The 25,014-nt window shown below is 45.9% G+C and overlaps 1 protein-coding gene across 2 annotated transcripts in view; it reads left to right on the top strand.

Annotated features, from left to right (window-relative positions):
- The window catches only part of LOC110488045 (ribosome biogenesis protein bop1), a 179,859-nt gene that overhangs the window by 87,251 nt on the left and 67,594 nt on the right, over positions 1-25,014 (top strand). For both annotated transcript variants that reach the window (XM_036970800.2, XM_036970801.2), the window contains exons 4-11: positions 8,979-9,133; positions 9,292-9,409; positions 10,560-10,661; positions 11,196-11,408; positions 13,333-13,494; positions 13,729-13,809; positions 13,913-13,982; positions 22,882-23,014. In XM_036970800.2, the coding sequence (XP_036826695.2) occupies positions 8,979-9,133; positions 9,292-9,409; positions 10,560-10,661; positions 11,196-11,408; positions 13,333-13,494; positions 13,729-13,809; positions 13,913-13,982; positions 22,882-23,014 (1,034 nt within the window). The remainder of the gene's footprint in view (positions 1-8,978; positions 9,134-9,291; positions 9,410-10,559; positions 10,662-11,195; positions 11,409-13,332; positions 13,495-13,728; positions 13,810-13,912; positions 13,983-22,881; positions 23,015-25,014) is intronic.

The raw sequence follows: 25,014 nt of genomic DNA on the forward strand, positions 1-25,014 counted from the left end.
CCATCTATCCTCAGAGTTTGTACTGTTAGGTGACCTAAACTGGGACATGCTTAACACCCCTGCTGTCCTACAATCTCAGCTAGATTCCCTAAATCTCACACAAATGATCAATGAACCCACCAGGTACAACCCTAAACCTGTAACCATGGGCACCCTCTTAGATATCATCCTGACCAACTTGCCCTCTAAATACACCTCTGCTGTCTTCAACCAGGATCTCAGCGATCACTCCCTCATTGCCTGCGCGCGTAATGGGTCTGTGGTCAAACGACCACCTCTCATCACTGTCAAATGCTCCCAAAAACACTTCAGCGAGCAGACCTTTCTAATCAACCTGGCCCGGGTATCCTGGAAGGATATTGACCTGATATTGATCGTGTCAGTAGAGGATGCTTGGTTGCTCTTTTAAAGTGCTTTCTTCGCCATCTTAACTTCTTAAAGCGAAATAATAAATGCCTTACCTTTGATGATCTTCTGTTGGCACTCCAAAAGGTCCCTGTTACATCACAAATGGTCCTTTTGTTCGATAATGTCCTTCTTTATATCCATACAAACTCAGTTTAATGGGAGCCACCAAAATGGGAGCCACCAAGAAAAACTACAATTTCTGGCTCATTCTTCCAAAAACCAGCCTGAAACTCTTTCTAAAGACGGTTGACATCTAGTGGAAGCCCTAGGAACTGCAATCTGGGAGGATTTTGCCTTTATAATAAAAGTGACAGCCATTGAAAACAGTGGTAGGCTGACATTTTGGGGGCAGGGGGGGGATGGTTTGTCCTTGGGGTTTCGCCTGCAATTTCAGTTATGTTATACTCACATACATAATTTTAATAATAATAATTTTAGTTTTAGAAACTTAGTGTTGTCTATCCAGATCTACCAATTATATGCATATCCTAGCTTCTGGGCCTGAGTAACAGGCAGTTTACTTTGGGCACGCTTTTCATCCAGATGTGAAAATACTGCCCCCTACCCAAGAGAGGTTAAATAAGCATGACCCACTCAAAAAAAATAATAATTTAAAACTAAGAACAGATAGCCCTTGACTGCCCTTAACCAGCACAAAAAAAAAAACAACAACATCGCATCACTACTCTGGACGGTTCTGACCTAGAATATGTGGACAACTTCAAATACCTAGGTGTCTGGGTAGACTATACATTCTCCTTCCAGACTCGCATCTCCAATCCAAAATTAAATCTATAATCTGCTTCCTATTTTGCAACAAGCATCCTTCACTCATGCTGCCAAACATACCCTCGTAAAACTGACTATCCTACCGATCCTTGATTTCCGCAATATAATTTACAAAATAGCCTCCTACACTCTACTCAGCAAACTGGATGTAGTCTATTACTGTGCCATCCGTTCTGTCACCAAAGCCCCATATACTACCCACCACTGCGACCTGTATGCTCTCGTTGACTGGCCCTCACTACATATTCGTCGCCAAACTCACTGGCTCCAGGTCATCTATAAGTCTTTGCTAGGTAAATCCCTGCCGTATCTCAGCTCACTGGTCACCATAGCAACACCCACCCATAGCACGGGCTCCAGCAGGTATATTTCACTGGTCATCCCCAAAGCCAAAACTTTCTTTGGCCGCCTTTCCTTCCAGTTCTCTGCTGCCAATGACTGGAACGAATTGCAAAAATCACTGAAGCTGGAGTCTTATATCTCCCTCACTAACTTTAAGCATCAGTTGTCAGAGCAGCTTACCGATGGCTGTGTACAGGTACAGTGAATCTCTAAATAGCACACCCACCTACCTCATCCCCATTTTTTTTTACCTACCCTCTTTCATTTTTGCACCCCAGTATCTCTACTTGCACATCATCTTCTGCACATCTACCACTTCAGTGTTAATGCTAAATTGTAATTATATTGCCTCTGTGGCCCATTTATTACATACCTCCCTACTCTTCTACATTTGCACACACTGTACATAGATTTTTTTATTATGTGTTTGACTGTATGTTTGTTTATGTGTAACTATGTGTTGTTTTTGTCACACTGCTTTGCTTTATCTTGGCCAGGTCGCAGTTATAAATGAAAACTTGTTCTCAACTGGTCTACCTGGTTAAATAAAAACATCTCTGTCCGAGCTGGAAAGAACCCGGTGCAATGGAGTATGGTCATTGTAGTTAATTACTCATTTTATTCGCTCCTTCCCTCAGTGTTATTGATTGTTTTAGTTGAGAGTTCTGAAGTTTTGGGACCTGGTAGAGTTGGTTGGCCTGTCTATGGCAGGCTGAGCACCACCTCATGCCAGCTACACGCCCTGGCAGATGGGCATCCTGGTTGGCATAATCAGAGGTATGGATGAAGGCACGCCTGGAATGCTATACTAATTGGACCTGCTGTCCCATTGGCATGTGTTTGCCATGGTTTTCCTTAGACTCCTGAGGCCGGTGCCAAACCAAATGCCATACAACACAGATGCATGGCAGTTCTGCATTCTTCAAACGTATTGTTCTCATTGAAAACAATTGGCTTAACAGATTTATTTGATGTATAATTTTGAACCTGAACCAAGTACCATAGAAGTCATGATTCAGTTATGAATGGCTCATTGGTCCTATCTAATTTCATGGTGTCATCACCCGTCCTCATGTTGTCTCTCCCCATAGACCTGTGAGAAGTGATTTCCTTACACTTTAAGAGAAATAGGTGGCTAAGCATTCTCAATTCTCACATGATAAATGACTTGATAATAGTGATGACAGGACTGTACAGTGATCAGGCTGGTTGACTTATCACAGTGTAGTGTTACTCAATGGCCAGCCAGTTAGACCCACGGTGTGGCCCCAGTGTTGAGGAGGGAGGGGGTCACACACACACACACACACACACACACACACACACTGGGAGTGAAGGGGGTCAGAGGGGGCTTTTTTAAGAGTGGGTCCTGCAGAAAACGAGAGGTGTCACATTGCACTCCGCCCGCTGTTAGATCTGTGAGAACGCAGTGGTATCTGTTTGATGTTGTCATCTCAAAAGACACTGGATTGAGTGTGCTGGCTGGGACACACCAGCTGAAACATTGTAAAGAAAGAACCTACCTGAGAGGGGAAAAGTTTTAATCAATATTAGACCACCAACACCCTCCATTTAAACCATCACCTCCATCTGTACTGGATACCACCCTCAGCCGAACCTGTTGATCTGGGATGAATACGGTTAAACATAGTTACTTGGACAGGAGGGGGACCTGATCCTATATCAGCACTTTATAAATACAGGCCCTGGTCCTCTCCTCCCTTCCCACTCTGTCCATCTACCAAAGCACCATTTTGTGCATTGAGGTCCATTCAAAACAGGCCTCTCTATCCAATCTAATGACATTTTCCGTGGAAGTCTCCTCACCCTGACAGAACCCAGCCTGGCTGACTGACACTTAATAAAGCCCTGTGTTTGGCTGGCCGATTGAAAGCAGGTGGTGCGCTGCAGTCTCTACTCTCTCTGTACGGAGTCTTGTGTGTCCCTATCTGTGCTGTCCCGGTTGAGACACACGCACACATACGTGTGCACATACAGATGAGGGACACGCACACACACACACACACACACACACAAACAGAATGTCCAGTTATGAGTGTGTTGGACTTGACAGTCGCATTGACCAGTCCAGCAGTCACTCGCTGCAGTCACAGCCTGACACTCAGTCCTGACATACCAGCTTAACAGCAACCAGCCAGGCGACAACAAGCAGCCTTTTGTAAGTGCTGAAAATCATTGGGTAAAGCCAGCTAATACACTACGGGTCAATATAAGAATAGCCCTACTGTACGTTTTCCTTCCCATTCAGGATGAATGGGCTATGATGAATGGACAGAGTGGTCTTGGCATCATGACTGTGTGATGGTAGAGTATGAGTAAGCAGTCTTTGTTCTTCTGGTTTTGGCTGTGCAGCATTTCCGGTGAAAGTAAATGTCAGGGCATTCATACTACTTGCGTTTCGCGAGCAGCGCAGAGCGGTTGTCAAGGAAGTGACTTTGTGTTTATACAGGACCTCCCACCCCATCCTACCGTAAACCAATCATGTCAATGCGGAGCTATGCAGAGCCCTCCGCATTGTTACAAAATTTGAGAGGTGCACAGAAATGTGGTACGGAGGTCAATACGGCCTCACAGAGGAATACCTATGTGAGAATGCTGTTCATTGACTACAGCTCGGCATTCAACACCATAGTACCCTCCAAGCTCGTCATCAAGCTCGAGACCCTGGGTCTCGACCCCGCCCTGTGCAACTGGGTACTGGACTTCCTGACGGGCCGCCCCCAGGTGGTGAGGGTAGGCAACAACATCTCCTCCCCGCTGATCCTCAACACTGGGGCCCCACAAGGGTGCGTTCTGAGCCCTCTCCTGTACTCCCTGTTCACCCACGACTGCGTGGCCACGCACGCCTCCAACTCAATCATCAAGTTTGCGGACGACACAACAGTGGTAGGCTTGATTACCAACAACGACGAGACGGCCTACAGGGAGGAGGTGAGGGCCCTCGGAGTGTGCTGTCAGGAAAATAACCTCACACTCAACGTCAACAAAACTAAGGAGATGATTGTGGACTTCAGGAAACAGCAGAGGGAACACCCCCCTATCCACATCGATGGAACAGTAGTGGAGAGGGTAGCAAGTTTTAAGTTCCTCGGCATACACATCACAGACAAACTGAATTGGTCCACTCACACAGACAGCATTGTGAAGAAGGACGACACAACCTCAGGAGGCTGAAGAAATTTGGCTTGTCACCAAAAGCACTCACAAACTTCTACAGATGCACAATCGAGAGCATCCTGGCGGGCTGTATCAACGCCTGGTACGGCAACTGCTCCGCCCTCAACCGTAAGGCTCTCCAGAGGGTAGTGAGGTCTGCACAACGCATCACCGGGGGCAAACTACCTGCCCTCCAGGACACCTACACCACCCGATGTCACAGGAAGGCCATAAAGATCATCAAGGACATCAACCACCCGAGCCACTGCCTGTTCACCCCGCTATCATCCAGAAGGTGAGGTCAGTACAGGTGCATCAAAGCTGGGACCGAGAGACTGAAAAACAGCTTCTATCTCAAGGCCATCAGACTGTTAAACAGCCACCACTAACATTGAGTGGCTGCTGCCAACACACTGACACTGACTCAACTCCAGCCACTTTAATAATGGGAATTGATGGGAAATGATGTAAATATATCACTAGCCACATTAAACAATGCTACCTTATATAATGTTACTTACCCTACATTATTCATCTCATATGCATACGTATATACTGTACTCGACTGTATCCTTATGTAATACATGTATCACTAGCCACTTTAACTATGCCACTTTGTTTACATACTCATCTCATATGTATATACTGTACTTGATACCATCTACTGTATCTTGCCTATGCTGCTCTGTACCATCACTCATTCATATATCTTTATGTACATATTCTTTATCCCCTTACACTTGTGTCTATAAGGTAGTAGTTTTGGAATTGTTAGCTAGATTACTTGTTGGTTATTTCTGCATTGTCGGAACTAGAAGCACAAGCATTTCGCTACACTCGCATTAACATCTGCTAACCATGTGTATGTGACAAATAAATTTGATTTGATTTGAAGTATATTATTTTGGGCTGAATCCTATTGGGTTGTCATATGGGCCTGCTAGTTTCTGTTATACAATTATTGTGTGTATTGGAGTCATCCTTACCGTAGTAAAAAAATCAACGGTTGCGTTTGAAAATTCAGATTAAGAAAACAGGAGTCAACATTCTGGTGACACATCTGAACAATAATCCATAAATCACTATTTTAACCCATCTCGTTGAATCTCATTTGCTTCGCTCGCTTCCTCCCTCGGCGCATTGGAAGGAGGTGAGAGCCCACTCTCCGGTGAAACTCGATCCTGCGGACCAAAACTATCGCTTGCCCAGAAGTCGTCTGTGTGAATTCTGGAGCTTGCGAAATGGAACATTTGTCTGTCGTTGGCCCTGTTCCGCTCTCTCTCCTCCAGTTCTCCAGGCCCCAGAGAAGGAGAAAGGCAGTGGTGTGAGAGGCAGGCCAGGGGGGCTGGGGCTGGCCATCAGGCCAGGTGGGTGTCATCACCCAGGCTGAGCAACACAAGGCTGTCCTGGTGGGGGGCTGGCTGATCCTTCTCTTCTGAGTGATTCTCCTCTGTTTAGTAGTTTACTGTAGCTTTAAGTGAAGGGCCTGGGCCTAGTACAGTGTAGCTTGTTGTGAAGGGCCTAGTACAGTGTAGCTTGTTGTGAAGGGCCTAGTACAGTGTAGCTTGTTGTGAAGGGCCTAGTACAGTGTAGCTTGTTGTGAAGGGCCTAGTACAGTGTAGCTTGTTGTGAAGGGCCTAGTAAAGTGTAGCTTGTTGTGAAGGGCCTAGTACAGTGTAGCTTGTTGTGAAGGGCCTAGTACAGTGTAGCTTGTTGTGAAGGGTCTAGTACAATGTAGCTTGTTGTGAAGGGCCTGGGTCTAGTACAGTGTAGCTTGTTGTGAAGGGCCTGGGTCTAGTACAGTGTAGCTCGTTGTGAAGGGCCTGGGCCTAGTACAGTGTAGCTCGTTGTGAAGGGCCTGGGCCTAGTACAGTGTAGCTTGTTGTGAAGGGTCTAGTACAATGTAGCTTGTTGTGAAGGGCCTGGGTCTAGTACAGTGTAGCTCGTTGTGAAGGGCCTGGGCCTAGTACAGTGTAGCTTGTTGTGAAGGGCCTGGGCCTAGTACAATGTAGCTTGTTGTGAAGGGTCTAGTACAATGTAGCTTGTTGTGAAGGGCCTGGGCCTAGTACAGTGTAGCTTGTTGTGAAGGGTCTAGTACAATGTAGCTTGTTGTGAAGGGCCTGGGCCTAGTACAGTGTAGCTCGTTGTGAAGGGCCTGGGCCTAGTACAGCGTAGCTCGTTGTGAAGGGCCTGGGCCTAGTACAGTGTAGCTCGTTGTGAAGGGCCTGGGTCTAGTACAGTGTAGCTTGTTGTGAAGGGCCTGGGCCTAGTACAGTGTAGCTTGTTGTGAAGGGCCTGGGCCTAGTATAGTGTAGCTTGTTGTGAAGGGCCTGGGCCTAGTACAGTGTAGCTTGTTGTGAAGGGCCTGGGCCTAGTACAGTGTAGCTCGTTGTGAAGGGCCTGGGTCTAGTACAGTGTAGCTCGTTGTGAAGGGCCTGGGTCTAGTACAGTGTAGCTTGTTGTGAAGGGCCTGGGCCTAGTACAGTGTAGCTTGTTGTGAAGGGCCTGGGCCTAGTACAGTGTAGCTCGTTGTGAAGGGCCTGGGCCTAGTACAGTGTAGCTCGTTGTGAAGGGCCTGGGCCTAGTACAGTGTAGCTCGTTGTGAAGGGCCTGGGCCTAGTACAGTGTAGCTTGTTGTGAAGGGCCTGGGCCTAGTACAGTGTAGCTCGTTGTGAAGGGCCTGGGCCTAGTACAGTGTAGCTCGTTGTGAAGGGCCTGGGTCTAGTACAGTGTAGCTCGTTGTGAAGGGCCTGGGTCTAGTACAGTGTAGCTCGTTGTGAAGGGCCTGGGTCTAGTACAATGTAGCTTGTTGTGAAGGGCCTGGGTCTAGTACAGTGTAGCTTGTTGTGAGTGTACTGCAAGTCCAAGTTCAGGTGCTTTGTCTTGCAATATAATAGGCCGTATTAATGTGCAGACCAGGCTACATCAATGCGAGAGATGCAGTTAGCTGCATACTTCTTTGAATGTGGTTATTGGACCGGTAGATCTAAATATATGGTTATGCCTAGAGATGGAACGGCCTGGTTAAGGGTAGGGTTGGGGATAGTAGGTTTGGTTAAATGTTACGTCAAGGGCTAAGGTTAGGCGTAGGGTTAGCAAACCACCGTACGGAACCATTGACAATCTGCCGGCTATATCATTGCCTACATGTTTTGTTCTTGCAGTAGCATGTAGTTGTCGCCATAGGCTGATTGCTCTCCAGAGATTTGGTCTCAGCAACCAACCAGCAAGGGTGACCTTTATAGAGGTCCCCCATTAACAACCAGCCTGTTAGACAATGTGTTCCCAGACAAGGAAGTGTCACGTTAGTTTTTCTCCTGTTTCTGTTCTTCTGGCTCCCTTGGTTATGTGCAGTAATACTTGCATGAACTTCAACACTGTGGGCCAACAAATCCACTAACTTGCAAAGAAGAGATACTGCTAGCACAATTGACGTGTCCGTGCTTGTTCACAGTCTGGAATAGGCTGATGTTGGCATGACCCTTATCACACAAGAGATACCACCTCCACCTCACTCAGAGGTAGTTCTATAGAGCAGGGCCAATGCCCATTCAGTGTGTGTGTAATGAGTGGGGGCTTTGAGGATGGGCACTGTGTGTGTGGGAGGGGTCTACCCAGCTGGCTGTGAGAAAAAGCGTGACACGGCTGCCCACTCCCTCCTAATTGGATCTGGTAGGGGTGTTTTTATTGAAATCACTCACAGGTGCAGCCCCACTTTTAAAGTGGCTCACTACTTCTGAGAGCTTTCAGCTGTCGTGTGTGTGTGTGTGTGTGTGTGTGTGTATTTCTCAAACGAAGAAATGTATTTTTTCAGACTGTACCCATTTGGTTTAATAAGTCCTATCGTCTAAGAACAGGTTTCTAGTCCTACCGCCAGTTTGTGAATGAGAACGGGATGTAGAATGAGCCGAGGTATTTTTACCAGGCCAGGCCTGCACCTGTACCCCACCACCACCCACCTTTACCCCCCCCCCCCCCCCCCCCCCCCCCCCCCCTCCCCAGGCCTCATCCAGCCAAAGGTATTCATAAATGTAGGAAAATGGGACAAGTATGATGAGGGTGAGTGTTTCCAGGCCAGAAAAACTGTACTCTACTCCCATAACAGTATAATGCGCTATTTATTTCACTCGCCCAGAGTGATATGAAGGACTGCAACAGCCCTGAGCAAGCAATCTAATGGGAAGACAAACACCTTGTCCTCAAGTGTTGTTAAACAAGGTTATTGAACATGTCTTTCTCTTCCTCACTCTTTTCTGTCCCAGGACATTCGTAACACGGTGGGCAACGTTCCCATGGAGTGGTACCAGGACTACCCTCACATCGGCTATAACCTGGACGGGAAGAAGATCTTTAAGCCCATCAGGAACAAAGACGAGCTGGATGAGTTCCTGGACAAGATGGAGAACCCAGACTACTGGTGAGATGACAAGGAGCAGATTACCTCTCTCTCTCTCTTGAACACCCTCTCTCTAACGCACGCTCACTCTTCTTTCTCTGTGCTTTTGTTCTGGGAGAAGAGTATATGTGAACCTGTTTTGACATCTGGTCTCTCTCCCTCCATCTCCCCTCCACCAGGCGTACGGTTCATGACAAGATGACAGCCTCAGACATTCGTCTGACAGACGAGCAGGTGGACCTGGTGCACCGCCTCCAGAAGGGTCAATTTGGTGACGTCAACTTCAACGAGTACGAGGTAAAGACCTTTATGACTGCTCTCTCACTGCCTGTATCATTCATTAGGGCCAAACGTAGCAACACGCTTTGCAACAAAATAAGAAAAACAAGTGTTTCTTATTGGACCAACTCTGCTACTCCTTCTCTGTTTCAGTCCATTTTTATTTAGATTTTTTGTGCCTAGTGAGTACGACCCAGGTTTGACTGTGTTGACGGCTGGCAGCTCTGTTTTGTTAAATGACTGAGCAAATAATGGCTAAAGCATAGCAGCCATTAGAGCAAACTAGACCTCAGTTCATTAGCCCATCCACTTATGTTCTCCACATAACCCAAACCTCGTCTGCACTCCACTCCTCGTCACTTAGAACAAGTCAGCCGAAAGCAGACCTGGGTTCAAATACAATCGGAAATCATTTCAGATTCTTTAGCTGTGATTTGATTGAGTTGCATGTTGCAATGGAACCAGTAGAAATGTCCAACAATTGCAAACCCGGCCAACTGGCACTGCAGGCAGACTGGAGCAAACGCTCAAAGTATTTGCCAGATTTCATATAGTAGTTGAACCCACGTCTGGAGAGGAGCGAGTTCTCCTGTGCTACAGTTAACAGGGTTTGCGGGAGAGGTTTTAAATGAATAGTGTTGAATTGAGAAGCCACTGCTGTAGTGTCTAGAATCTAGATGGCGTCATGGCTATCATGGAGTCTTGTTAATGCCAGAATTTTTACAGAGGCATATAAACTCATTTGTCAGGGGCAAAAACAAGTGTTTTTAAACTTTTAACACCAGGACTGTAAAATAAGAAAATACCAGGCTAACTCTGATGTCGTCATCAGCTACCTGCCTTGGATTTTGGTGGTCCAATGATTCCAGTCCACAGTAATTGGGCTGTCTATTAATCTAGGGCTTCCCAGACGTTTGTTTCAGAAGGGTCTGTCTTCAATCCTAGCTGACTTTGTTTACTTCAGGCTGTGTCCCAAATGTATTTAGCTCATTCTGATATATATTTGTAATTTTTTTATTTATTATTGTGTGTCTTGTTTTGTATTGCTAGGTATTACTGCACTGTTGGCGCTAAATAACATAAGTGTTTTGCTGCACCTGTGATAACATCTGCCGACTGTGTACGCTACCTCTTTTTCTCGCTGATAAATGCTGTGTTTATCTTTTAGCCGTCCGTGGACTTCTTCACCAACGAGGTCATGATCCATCCGGTGACCAACAGGCCCCAGGACAAACGCAGCTTCATCCCCTCACTCATAGAGAAGGAGAAGGTAGGTCTCTTTCTTTCTTACACACCATCTCTGTCTACCTCTCAAACTCTCTATTTTCCTCTCGTTCTCTCTGTTTCTCTCTGCTTACTCAAAAGCTTCATGTTTTATGCTGCTAATATATATTTACAATAAATATATTGCAGGCGTTACCACCAGTTTGAATCCAAACTGCTCACACGTGTTACAATGTAATGATCCCTGCATAGTGGAAGTGGAGGTGAAATTGTGTTATAATGGGGGTTCTGAAATTTGAGGCTTAGAGACCCACCCCTCCCAAACCCTCAACAATAAAAAGATAGAAACCATAGCTTTATTAGCCCAGCAATACTTTCTATTAATGTCGGTTTGATTTTATTCCACTCATTAATCAAGTTAGTCTTTTATATTTTACGAAGCAGAGCACATTCTCCCCCATTTTAATACTGTGTGATTTAATTTTTGGACGTTCGTTTTAGACGTGTTTACGGAAACACACACACACACACACACACACACTTAAGTTTCACCACTACTGTTGTCCTCTCTCTCTCCCAGGTTTCGAAGCTGGTCCATGCCATAAAGATGGGTTGGATCAAGCCCCGTAAACCCAAAGAGACCACCCCTCAGTACTATGACCTGTGGGCCAAGGAGGACCCCAACGCCATACTGGGGCGCCACAAGATGCACGTCCCCGCCCCCAAGATGAGGCTGCCCGGACACGAGGAGTCCTACAACCCTCCGCCTGAGTACCTGCTTACAGAGGAAGAGGTAAATGCTTAATTCATGTGAATAACATGATGTTCATAGTGTTTGTAATAGTATGGTAGTCGTGATCAATAAAACGGTGCAGAGTGTTCGAATTAACAAATATCTGCCCTTTTCAAGGGAGTGGTCAATAGATATTACAACTATTTGGTTTTAATATCATCACTTCTTGAAAATCAGTCATAACTACACATTTCATATTATTCCACATTTAGCTCTATCAGAGTTATACAGCAAGCAACTGCATGCTTTTCATGATCAGTAAACATCAATTGATCATGTATTTTCAGATACTTTAGGGTAGCCTGTCCATTTGGAATTAGCTTGCTATTAACATGTAGCTAGATAGTGTCATTTAACTTGCTTCATCAGAGATTAGGCTTTTGGAAAGAGCTTGACAACGGCAAGTACTCGTCCTGGTAAAGTTGTCTGTCGGACTACTGTTGTCACCACTATAGATGGCAAGCAAATCAAGCCATCTAGTTTATCCCCTGAAAGTTAGCATATCAGCTAGCCATGATATGATCTGTTATTAGCTAGTTAGCCAATTTGAAGTGGTCCATCAGTCAATGTATCCTATCATGTCTGTCAGTGGCAATCATGATTAAATACTGTTAAAAACAATGTTGAAATGGGATAATGTTAGCTAATAACGCTAGGTATGCCTACGTTGGTTGTAGATAAAGTACATTAGGTGTACTTATCACTATGTTTAGCCAACTGTACAAAGTTTCTATCTAGTTTCTATACACTACCTTTCAAAAGTTTGGGGTCACTTAGAAATGTCCTTGTTTTTGAAAGAAAAGCAAAAATGTTTTGTCCATTAAAATAATTGGTGTCTAGTTTGAGAAACAGACTCCTCACAAGTCCGCAACTGGCAGCTTCATGAAATAGTACCCTCAAAACACCAGTCTCAACGTGAACAGTGAAGAGGCGACCCCGGGATGCTGGCCTTCTAGGCAGAGTTGCAAAGAAAAAAGCCAAATCTCAGACTGGCCAATAAAAATAAAAGATTAAGATGGGCAAAAGGAGGACTTGTGAGGCGTCTGTTTCTCAAACTAGACATTCTAATGTACTTGTCCTCTTGCTCAGATGTGCACCGGGGCCTCCCACTCCTCTTTCTATTCTGGTTAGAGCAAGTTTGCGCTGTTCTTTGAAGGGAGTAGTACACTGCATTGTACGAGATCTTCAGTTTCTTGGCAATTTCTCGCATGGAATAGCCTTCATTTCTCAGAACAAGAAAAGATTGACGAGTTTCAGAATAAATGTTTGTTTCTGGCCATTTTGAGCCTGTAATCAAACTCACAGATACTCAACTAAAGAAGGCCAGTTTTATTGCTTCTTTAATCAGGACAATAGTTTTCAGATGTGCTAACATAATTGTAAAAGAGTTTTCTAATGATCAATTAGCCTTTTAAAATGTCAAACTTGGATTAGCTAACACAATGTGCCATTGGAACACAGGAGTGATGGTTGCTGATAATGGGCCTCTGAATGCCTATGTAGATATTCCATTTAAAATCAGCCGTTTTCCACTATTATAGTCATTTACAACATTAACAAAGTCTACATTGTGTTTCTGATCAGTTTTATGTTATTTTAATGGACAGAATTAACTTTTCTTTCAAAAACAAGGACATTTCTAAGTGACCCCAAACTTTTGAATGGTAGTGTACATCATACATAAGTGCCACTCTTGAAATACCTTAACTTTGTCTATAGTAAATTGGCTTGCACTATATACTGTAGGCATAGTAGCATAGATCAACTGAAACATTTTGTTAATCCCTCATTAGCTACAGTAGAAAGACCAATCATTCATAACTTATCAGCCAGTCATTAGTATACAGACCAATCATTAACCAGTACACAGACCAGTCATCAGTATACAGTTAGGCTAACCATTGGTTCTTCCTCCCCCTGTCAGAGACTGGTGTGGGAGCAGCAGGATGCAGAAGACAGGAAGCTCCCGTTCCTCCCCCAGAAACACTCCTGTCTGAGGGCCGTGCCCACCTTCTCCCGTTTCATCCACGAGCGCTTCGAACGCTGCCTTGACCTTTACCTGTGTCCCCGCCAGCGCAAGATGAGGGTGAGACTAGAGACCCCGTCTGAAAGTCTAGCTAAATAGTTCATAGTTAACCAGTTGCCGGAATCATTTTTATAATAGAGGGACTTTGTTGGTGTGCATTCTGTAAATATTTGTTTTGAAGATACTCATAAGTGAAGCTATGTGGCTCATTTAGAAGGACCTCTATATTGTCAGATCAATTAGGTGATTCTCCACTCGTGACTCAACTCTATTCATCTCAATTCGTCTCCACAGGTGAATGTGAATCCAGAAGATCTGATCCCCAAGCTGCCCAAACCCAAGGACCTGCAGCCCTTCCCCACCACTATGTCTCTGGTAGGTCAGCCACTGAATCTGAATTTCTGTGTGTGATATTTGATTGGAAATGTACCTCATGGTGGGCACCAATCATGACCTTAATGATGTGTCCTCTCAAAAGGTGTACCGTGGCCACACCAGTTTGGTGCGCTGCATCAGTGCGTCTCCCACCGGCCAGTGGCTGGTCTCAGGTATGTGTTAACTCACTATTCATCAATGTGATGTAGTAACGTCTCTGACTCTGTTTGGCTCGCTCTTCAGTTGGCAATTTTCTCAGTCAGGAGCTAACTGTCTCCCTGGCACACCTTTTCTTCATTTTGCCTGTTTGAGTCAGTAGCTAACTGTCTCCTTGGCACACCTTTTCTTCATTTTGCCTGTTTGAGTCAGTAGCTAACTGTCTCCCTGGCACACCTTTTCTTCATTTTGCCTGTTTGCGTCAGTAGCTAACTGTCTCCCTGGCACACCTTTTCTTCATTTTGCCTGTTTGAGTCAGTAGCTAACTGTCTCCTTGGCACACCTTTTCTTCATTTTGCCTGTTTGAGTCAGTAGCTAACTGTCTCCTTGGCACACCTTTTCTTCATTTTGCCTGTTTGAGTCAGTAGCTAACTGTCTCCCTGGCACACCTTTTCTTCATTTTGCCTGTTTGAGTCAGTAGCTAACTGTCTCCTTGGCACTCCTTTTCTTCATTTTGCCTGTTTGAGTCAGTAGCTAACTGTCTCCTTGGCACTCCTTTTCTTCATTTTGCCTGTTTGAGTCAGTAGCTAACTGTCTCCCTGGCACACCTTTTCTTCATTTTGCCTGTTTGAGTCAGTAGCTAACTGTCTCCTTGGCACTCCTTTTCTTCATTTTGCCTGTTTGAGTCAGTAGCTAACTGTCTCCTTGGCACTCCTTTTCTTCATTTTGCCTGTTTGAGTCACTAGCTAACTGTCTCCCTGGCACTCCTTTTCTTCATTTTGCCTGTTTGAGTCAGTAGCGAACTGTCTTGCTCTTTCTGAGTCAGTAGCTAACTGACTGCTTACATCATCCCCCAAAACTTGAGCAATGATGTCATTGTTCTCCAGGCAGTGCTGAGATGTGTAGCGTAAGACAGGTGACCCGTACTGGGCCTGTCTGGATCAGAGAGGCTGGAAAGAATCCAGGGTTTACAGACCAGGAGATGAGCACAGATGCATTTAGGCTCTGCAGCTCGGCGGCCATACTGGAACACGTCTAGGATGATAAATCAATCACAGATCTCCTAGTGTGTCTCCTTTCCCTTCATCCATCCAAGACGCAAATTGTCTTTGTGTCTTTTATAGCTTCTGGCTGCCTGTCTTTTCTCTACAGCCACAGTCAGGCAGAGAACAATAGGCTACGACTTTACTTAGGTTGTTAATGTTGGTGCTATGTAGAAAATCATCCCTTGTGGTTTGGATTTCTGTGATGAAGGGTAGCAGGCAAAACCGAAGCAATGTAATTATGCACATCGCATTGACTGAAGATTCTTACCAGGAAAATGATGTACCATTGAAAGCGGTAACTTGATATACATGGAAGTGAATAGAATAAGATGGAGGTGAGGTTAAGGAAGGAGCGTCTGTGGATTGCTCACTCAGTGTTGTATAGTTTCCATCAGTTTAATATGGTCTGGGCCTGGGGCACACTGTCAGATATGAAGTAAAGGCCTTGCTCATATAAAACTAAGGTGGCTGTGTCTTTCCACAGGCATGCGGTATTACTGTATGTCTGGGAAAGTCTTTATTCCGTACCAGGACTAAGGCCTATCGTAGTCTGAATAGGTTGGATTATTACTAGTATTCTAGATACTGTACACTATGAAAAGAGCACAGGGGATTTATCATTTGTGCGCCAAAAAATATATAATGTAAAATGGTCACGTCAATTTTTATAACTTTTAATAACAATCAATAACTTGTTTAAGTAGTCTTTGTTCCCTGGCCTTACTCTTCGATGACAGGAATAGGAATCCTCTTCCCCAAGCCATGGAGACATACTGTCCTGTTATTCATACTGTATGATGTGTAGTTTCATTTAAACACCGAAAGGCGGGTCAATAGCCTTCTGATAGAATTCCAAAATGTTGGCCGTTACACCTGATTTGATTCATTTTCCGTTCACAGCTGTAACAGGCCCTTGGAGAGGGAGGGAGGTGACGTGGGCGAGTCAGAGAAAGATAGAAGAGAAGAAGGAAGGAAGGAGGGAATGAGTGAGCGAGGCTGCGAGGCAGCGATTTAGTGTCAATATCTATTAAGTCGTCCATAACAAAGGATTTCATTAAGGCCCATATGCAAAATCACTACAGTCAGTGCCACTCTTTTATCTTGCAGTAAAATATATTCAACCAGTCGTAAAGCCCTCTTTCCCACAGTAAAAATGGCAGTTGACAACCTCCTAGGAATTGCAGCCGCCGCCCCCTACCACCCTCACCCCCCACCACTTTGCTTTCCTATTGTGTTAGGGTTCACAGATAATTCATTCCATATCAGTGTGTGGTAACTTTTAATAATGACTTTGACCCGCCCTGTCTCTAGATAGAGGACTGTCTGTCTGGGCACGGCCAAACCTGTAAAACATGATGATGACCGACCCTACTCAGAGCATTCTCTCAGGACTGGAATTAGTTTCATAGCCTTGATAGTGCTGCTTATTTTTCATTTTGTGGCACCCAATGGCACCCATAGGGCTCTGGTCAAAAGTAGTGCACTACGTAGGGAATAGGGTGCAATTTGGGACACAAGCAGTACATTGTACTGAGCATCCTGGGTTGCCCTGGGGCTTGACTCTGTGTACGGTATATTCACACCCACACTCCCAGCAGTAAACAAACTTGGGTTCTGGTGTTCCCGGCTCCACATTCCCTACTAATGATGTGGCCACAATAGTTTGCGTGGTGCAGTGGCAGCTCCTCCAGCTCCAGCCTCCCTGACAGGCAGCGTTCCCTCTGAAATCTGACTAGGGCTGAACCTTCAACCCTTCCCTGGCGGGGAGGACTGGGAAGGACGGAATTCTTCGCTCCACACGCCGGCCAGGATTGGAATTCTTTTTATGGAAGTACAGAACAGGGATGTCTCTTATAGATGTTGCCCAGTGGGTCAGACTTGGGACATCACAGACAGGTGAACTCCACTAGCTGTTCTCTGGTTTTTGCTTTCTCGCTCTCTCTCTCTAGCGTTCGCTCGCTCTCTATCTCGTTCTCGCTCTCTCTTTCTCATTCTCTCTATCTCGCTCTCTCTTTCTCGTTCTCTCTCGTTCTCTCTCGTTCTCGTTCCCGCTCGCTCTCTCTCGTTCTCGCTCGCTCTCTCTCGTTCTCACTCGCTCTCTCATTCTCGCTCGCTCTCTCGTTCTCGCTCTCATTCTCGCTCTCTCTTTCTCATTCTCTCTATCTCGTTCTCGCTCGCTCTCTCTCGTTCTCGCTCGCTCTCTCTCGTTCTCGCTCGCTCTCTCTCGTTCTCGCTCGCTCTCTCTCGTTCTCGCTCGCTCTCTCTCGTTCTCGCTCGCTCTCTCTCGTTCTCGCTCAGTCTCTCTCGTTCTCGCTCGCTCTCTCTCGTTCTCGCTCGCTCTCTCTCGTTCTCGCTCGCTCTCTCTCGTTCTCGCTCTCTCTCGTTCTCGCTCTCTCTCTCGTTCTCTCGCTCGCTCTCGCTCGTTCTCGCTCGCTCTCGCTCGTTCTCGTTCTCTCTCTCTTGCTCCCTCTCTCTCGTTCTCATTCTCGTTCTCGCTCTCTCTCTCTCGTTCTCTCTATCTCGTTCGCTCTCTCTCGTTCTCGCTCTCTCTTTATTTATTTTTCTCTTTCTTTCTTTGTCTCGCTCGCTCCACAACAGGAAGAACACAGCCCTGTAAACCAGAGAGCAACAACACTACCAAGAGGCTACCTACCATTAACTGAGGGACATGTTTTTGTGACAGCTGGTTGGCTGTGTCATTTGGTGCTCACACAGATGGTCACCATTGTGTTGTGTTCCACTTCTACTACTGCCATTACAGGGTTCATACTTAGGCCAAAACCTGCAATCATCATTTGGATATTGAATCGCAGGTCTGTTTTTGTTTGGCGCTAGAAAGAGGAGAGGAGTGTAATGCTGTTACGACCTGGGCTTTCAAACCAAGGTGTCCTAGAAAGAGGAGAGGAGTGTAATTCTGTTACGACCTGGGCTTTCAAACCAAGGTGTCCTAGAAAGAGGAGAGGAGTGTAATGCTGTTACGACCTGGGCTTTCAAACCAAGGTGTCCTAGAAAGAGGAGAGGAGTGTAATGCTGTTACGACCTGGGCTTTCAAACCAAGGTGTCCTAGAAAGAGGAGAGGAGTGTAATGCTGTTACGACCTGGGCTTTCAAACCAAGGTGTCCTAGAAAGAGGAGAGGAGTGTAATGCTGTTACGACCTGGGCTTTCAAACCAAGGTGTCCTAGAAAGAGGAGAGGAGTGTAATGCTGTTACGACCTGGGCTTTCAATCCAAGGTGTCCTAGAAAGTCCCCAGTCCATCAAAGTACCTCCCCCTGGAGCCTCAGTTGATCGTGCTGACCAATAGCGCTGCTCCCATCTGTTGACTTACATTGTGGTTTGCCCTCGACAACTGAGCCTTGAACTGTGCTCTGAGGTTACAAACCACGCATCCGTTTTAGTTTTATTCTCTACATTTGCTAAATGCTCTCATCCTGTCCAGTGACACAGCCTTGTATTTATGTCAGATTGTCATAAAAATATTCTGCTTGTCGTATTCTCAAGTAGGCGAGTAAGCACACTCCTGGGTGTGTTTCAGAGTAAACCATTGAGGTTGAATGAATGAATGAATGAAGGAAGTCCCTCAGTAGAAAAGGAACAGCATAGTTCTTAACGGTTTCACGGCTCTAGACCTCTCCTCATACACTAGTGATTCCTTTCCAACGCCTGTGCTGCCTGACGGACGGGGTTCTCTCACTCTCAATGTGACTCTCACTCTTTCTCTCTGTCTCTAAACCACCAGCAGCCCTGGATACAACCTCCCGGTCGGGTCGGGCCTGTCCCTCAAGTTCTATATCTGTTTCTGCCAGAGAGCTCAGTACTTCAAATGGATTATGGTTTTTGAGTTATTACAGTGCCTTGCGAAAGTATTCGGCCCCCTTGAATTTTGCGACCTTTTGCCACATTTCAGGCTTCAAACATAAAGATATAAAACTGTATTTTTTTGTGAAGAATCAACAACAAGTGGGACACAATCATGAAGTGGAACGACATTTATTGGATATTTCAAACTTTTTTAACAAATCAAAAACTGAAAAATTGGGCGTGCAAAATTATTCAGCCCCCTTAAGTTAATACTTTGTAGCGCCACCTTTTGCTGCGATTACAGCTGTAAGTCGCTTGGGGTATGTCTCTATCAGTTTTGCACATAGAGCATTCTTCATGATGCTCTCTGCGCTTTTAACGGACCTCTGAGACTATCACAGTGCAGGTGCATTGATACGGAGACTTGATTACACACAGGTGGATTGTATTTATCATCATTAGTCATTTAGGTCAACATTGGATCATTCAGAGATCCTCCCTGAACTTCTGGAGAGAGTTTGCTGCACTGAAAGTAAAGGGGCTGAATAATTTTGCACGCCCAATTTTTCAGTTTTTGATTTGTTAAAAAAGTTTGAAAGATCCAATAAATGTCGTTCCACTTCATGATTGTGTCCCACTTGTTGTTGATTCTTCACAAAAAAAATACAGTTTTATATCTTTATGTTTGAAGCCTGAAATGTGGCAAAAAGTCGCAAAGTTCAAGGGGGCCGAATACTTTCGCAAGGCACTGTACATTCCACCCTCTGTCCAGGATCTGTTTTTCCTTCCGTGTTTTCCTTGCATTTATGGAGCGTTCCGGTATAGAAGTTAAAATAAAACTATTTTACTACTACCTCTCACTCTGACGTTGGAGCGGTTGAGCGTCGGTGGTGGTGTTATCGAAGGTGGTTGGTTTGCGTAGAGTCTGAGTTCCCAGGTGTCCGTATTGTGTGCCAGCAGTAAGGAGCGATTGGCTCCTGGGGTTTTTGATTAGGACCTGAATGCTTCTTTCTCAAACCAACCTCAACAGGAAAGGGAAGAGACACGGACGCTAAAGTTCTTTCATGCCAAAGTATTGTCCAAAAGAAAGGTTGAGAAATCTCACTGAGCCATGACTCCTAATAGAGCTGTGATGGCAAACCACACTGCAAAATCAGACCAATACAGGAGGTTACTAGAAATACAACCTCTCCATGTCCATAACATGTAGATGGAGGCACATGTAGATGGAGGCACGTGTAGATGGAGGCACGTGTAGATGGAGGCACATGTAGATGGAGGCACGTGTAGATGGAGGCACGTGTAGATGGAGGCACGTGTAGATGGAGGCACGTGTAGATGGAGGCACGTGTAGATGGAGGCACGTGTAGATGGAGGCACGTGCAGATGGAGGCACGTGCAGATGGAGGCACGTGCAGATGGAGGCACGTGCAGATGGAGGCACGTGCAGATGGAGGCACGTGCAGATGGAGGCACGTGCAGATGGAGGCACGTGCAGATGGAGGCACGTGTAGATGAAGGCACGTGTAGACGGAGGTAGACGGAGGCACGTGTAGACGGAGCCCGTAGAGGTATAGTGGCAGAGAAGAAGCCTGTCAAATGCAAATGATCCTTTGGCAGTAGTCTGTGATACTGCATGCGCTCCCAGAAGGCATTAGTGAGTTAGTGTGTGCAGAGAGGCCCGTGATGTGTCATTGGCTGTGTCCCACGAGGCCCTATGGACTCTGGTCCAAACTAGTTCACTATATAGGGAATAGGGTGCCATTTGGGGATGCACACATTGTGACCGACAGTTGGAGAGGCAGAGAGAGCGTCTGTTTTCACTCAGCTGATGAGCAGTAGGCTGGCCAGGAAATCTGTCCCGACTCGTCATGTCTGTACTCCCCTCCTCTACTCCCCTCCTCCTCCCCTCCTCCTCCCCTCCTCCTCCTCCTCCTCCCCTCCTCCTCCTCTACTTCCCTCCTCTACTTCCCTCCTCTACTCCCCTCCTCCTCTACTCTACCCTTCTCTACTCTACTCTACTCTCCTCATCCTCCTCTACCCTCCTCCTCTACCCTCCTCCTCCTCTACTCCCCTCCTATACTCTCCTCCTCTACTCCCCTCCTCCTCCTCTACTCTCCTCCTCCTCTACTCCCCTCCTCCTCCTCTACTTCCCTCCTCCTCCTCCACTCCCCTCTACTCCCCTCTACTCCCCTTCTCCTCCTCTACTCCCCTCCTCTACTCCCCTCCTCTACTCCCCTCCTCTACTTCCCTCCTCTACTTCCCTCCTCTACTCCCCTCCTCTACTCCCCTCCTCTACTCCCCTCCTCCTCTACTTCCCTCCTATACTCTCCTCCTCTACTCCCCTCCTCCTCCTCTACTCCCCTCCTCTACTACCCTCATCCTCCTCTACTTCCCTCCTCCTCTACTCCCCTCCTATACTCTCCTCCTCCACTCCCCTCTACTCTCCTCCTCCTCCTCTACTCTCCTCCTCCTCCTCTACTCCCCTCCTCCTCCTCTACTCCCCTCCTCCTCTACTTCCCTCCTGCTCTACTTCCCTCCTGCTTTACTCCCTTCCTCCTCTACTCCCTTCCTCCTCTACTCCCTTCCTCCTCTACTCCCTTCCTCCTCTACTCCCTTCCTCCTCTACTCCCCTCCTCTACTCCCCTCCTATACTCCCCTCCTATACTCCCCTCCTCTACTCCCCTCCTATACTCCCCTCCTCTACTCCCCTCCTCCTCTACTCCCCTCCTCCTCCTCTACTCCCCTCCTCCTCCTTTACTCCCCTCCTCCTCCACTCCCCTCCTCCTCCTCTACTTCCCTCCTCCTCTACTCCCCTCCTGCTCTACTCCCCTCCTGCTCTACCTCCCTCCTGCTCTACCTCCCTCCTGCTCTACATCCCTCCTGCTCTACCTCCCTCCTGCTCTACTTCCCTCCTGCTCTACTTCCCTCCTCCTCTATTTCCCTCCTCCTCTACTCCCCTCTTCCTCTACTCCCCTCCTCCTCTACTCCCTCTCTTCCTCTACTCCCTCTCTTCCTCTACTCCCTCTCTTCCTCTACTCCCTCTCTTCCTCTACTCCCCTCTTCCTCTACTCCCCTCTTCCTCTACTCCCCTCCTCCTCTACTCCCCTCTTCCTCTACTCCCTCTCTTCCTCTACTCCCCTCTTCCTCTACTCCCCTCCTCCTCTACTCCCCTCTTCCTCTACTCCCCTCTTCCTCTACTCCCCTCTTCCTCTACTCCCCTCTTCCTCTACTCCCCTCTTCCTCTACTCCCCTCTTCCCATACTCTCCTCTTCCTCTACTCTCCTCCTCCTCTACTCTCCTCCTCCTCTACTCCCCTCCTCCTCTACTCCCTCTCTTCCTCTTCTCCCTCTCTTCCTCTTCTCCCTCTCTTCCTCTACTCCCTCTCTTCCTCTACTCCCTCTCTTCCTCTACTCCCTCTCTTCCTCTACTCCCTCTCTTCCTCTACTCCCCTCCTGCTTTACTCCCCTCCTCTCCTCCTCCTCTACTCCCCTCCTCCTCTACTCCCCTCCTCCTCTACTCCCTCTCTTCCTCTACTCCCTCTCTTCCTCTACTCCCTCTCTTCCTCTACTCCCTCTCTTCCTCTACTCCCTCTCTTCCTCTACTCTACTCATCCTCTACTCTCCTCCTCTGTTCTACTCTCCTCCTCTACTCTCCTCCTCCTCTACTCTCCTCCTCTGTTCTACCCCTTCTCTACTCTATTCTCCTCCGTCCTACCACCATTTAGTTTCTGCTCCCCTCTCATTGAGGTTAGTCAGCCTGCTAGCTCAGAGCTTTCCCAGTTTATTTATGAGCCCCTTTAAGACTTTCACGCTGTGGTAACTCAATGACGCGCGGTGTCCGGAGACCACACCTGCTGCTGCTGGGGCTGAGCTGACCATCTTACTGACTGGCGTAAGTGTGACTGTGATGCATGTATGAGCACATGCACACAGGCACACACACTTACGCACGCTCGCATACACATTCCCTCACACACACATTCCCTCACACAATCACACACACACAGTGCTGTTAAGGGCCCCATGTTAACCCTGTAGTCTGACCTTTGACCCTCTCTCTCCCTCCAGGCTCAGACGATTTCACGGTGCGCTTCTGGGAGGTCAACACAGGGCGCTGCATGAAGACTCTGGAGGTGGGCGGAGCTGTGAAGAGCGTGGCGTGGAATCCCAACCCGGCCGTCTGCCTGGTGGCTGTGTGCTTGTAAGTCTCCTCCTCCAACAGTCTCTTTCCTCCTAATGGGTGCTCTCTTAAAATCCTCCCCCTCCTCTGTTTTGAGGTGTCTGTGTCTTCATCGCTGAACATACTGTATGTGTTGACGGACAGAATGATTTTATAGTGTAGCGTCTGGGGTTAACCACTAACTACTGTAACCAGTTTATAATTAAGCAAAAAGACACGAGGGGTTGTGGTATATGGCCAACGTCTTAAGGTTGTTTTCAGGCACGACGCAACGCCACACTATAAACTGGTGTCTCAAATTCAATCTGCTTTATTGGCATGAACAAGGCAACATTGTATACAATATACATTGTAATAAAATTATTAACAATAACAAATAATAATATAAAATAAATACAAAAATAACAACAATATATTAGAAATGTAATAAATATAAAAGGCTGAACATGGAAAATGAATCTATAACTAACTTATAACTAAATAACTGTCATCTTCACCATTACATTAGTACTACAACTACCATCATCATTACTACTACAACTACCATCATTACTACTACAACTACCACCATCATTACTACTACTACTACCACCATCATTACTACTACTACTACTACTACTACTACTACAACTACCACCATCACTACTACTACTACTACTACTACTACTACCATCATCATTACTACTACTACTACCATCATCATTACTACTACAACTACCACCATCATTACTACTACTACTACCACCATCATTACTACTACTACTACTACTACTACCACCATCACTACTACTACTACTACTACCATCATCATTACTACTACTACCATCATCATTACTACTACTACTACTACCATCATCATTACTACTACAACTACCATCATCATTACTACTACAACTACCACCATCACTACTACTACTACTACTACTACTACAACTACCATCATCATTACTACTACTACTACTACTACTACAACTACCATCATCATTACTACTACTACTACTACGACTACTACTACAACTACCATCATCATTACTACTACTACCATCATCATTACTACTACTACTACTACCATCATCACTACTACTACCATCATCATTACTACTACTACTACCATCATCATTACTACTACAACTACCACCATCATTACTACTACTACTACTACTACTACTACGACAACTACCACCATCATTACTACTACTACTACTACTACTACTACTACTACTACTACTACTACTACCATCACTACTACTACTACTACTACCATCATCACTACTACTACTACTACTACTACTACCATCATCATCATCATCATCATTATTACTACTATCATCATCATTACTACTACTACTACCATCATCATTACTACTACTACTACCATCATCATCATTACTACTACTACTACCATCATCATTACTACTACTACTACTACCATCATCATCATTACTACTACTACTACTACTACTACTACCATCATCATTACTACTACTACTACGACCATCATTACTACTACTACTACTACTACTACTACCATCATCATCATTACTACAACTACCATCATTACTACAACTACCATCATCATTACTACTACAACTACCATCATCATTACTACTACAACTACCACCATCACTACTACTACTACTACTACTACTACTACTACCATCATCATTACTACTACTACTACTACAGCTACCATCATTACTACTACTACTACTACTACTACTACCATCATCATCATTACTACAACTACCATCATTACTACAACTACCATCATCATTACTACTACAACTACCATCATCATTACTACTACAACTACCACCATCACTACTACTACTACTACTACTACTACTACCATCATCATTACTACTACTACTACTACAGCTACCATCATTACTACTACTACAACTACTACTACCATTACTACAACTACCATGATCATTACGACTACGACTACTACTATAACTACTACTACCACCACCATCATTACATCAATACTACAACTACCATGATCATTACTACTACTA

Source organism: Oncorhynchus mykiss, chromosome 30 (assembly GCF_057628025.1).
Source record: "Oncorhynchus mykiss isolate SJ-2025 chromosome 30, ASM5762802v1, whole genome shotgun sequence".
Taxonomy (NCBI): Eukaryota; Metazoa; Chordata; class Actinopteri; order Salmoniformes; family Salmonidae; genus Oncorhynchus; species Oncorhynchus mykiss.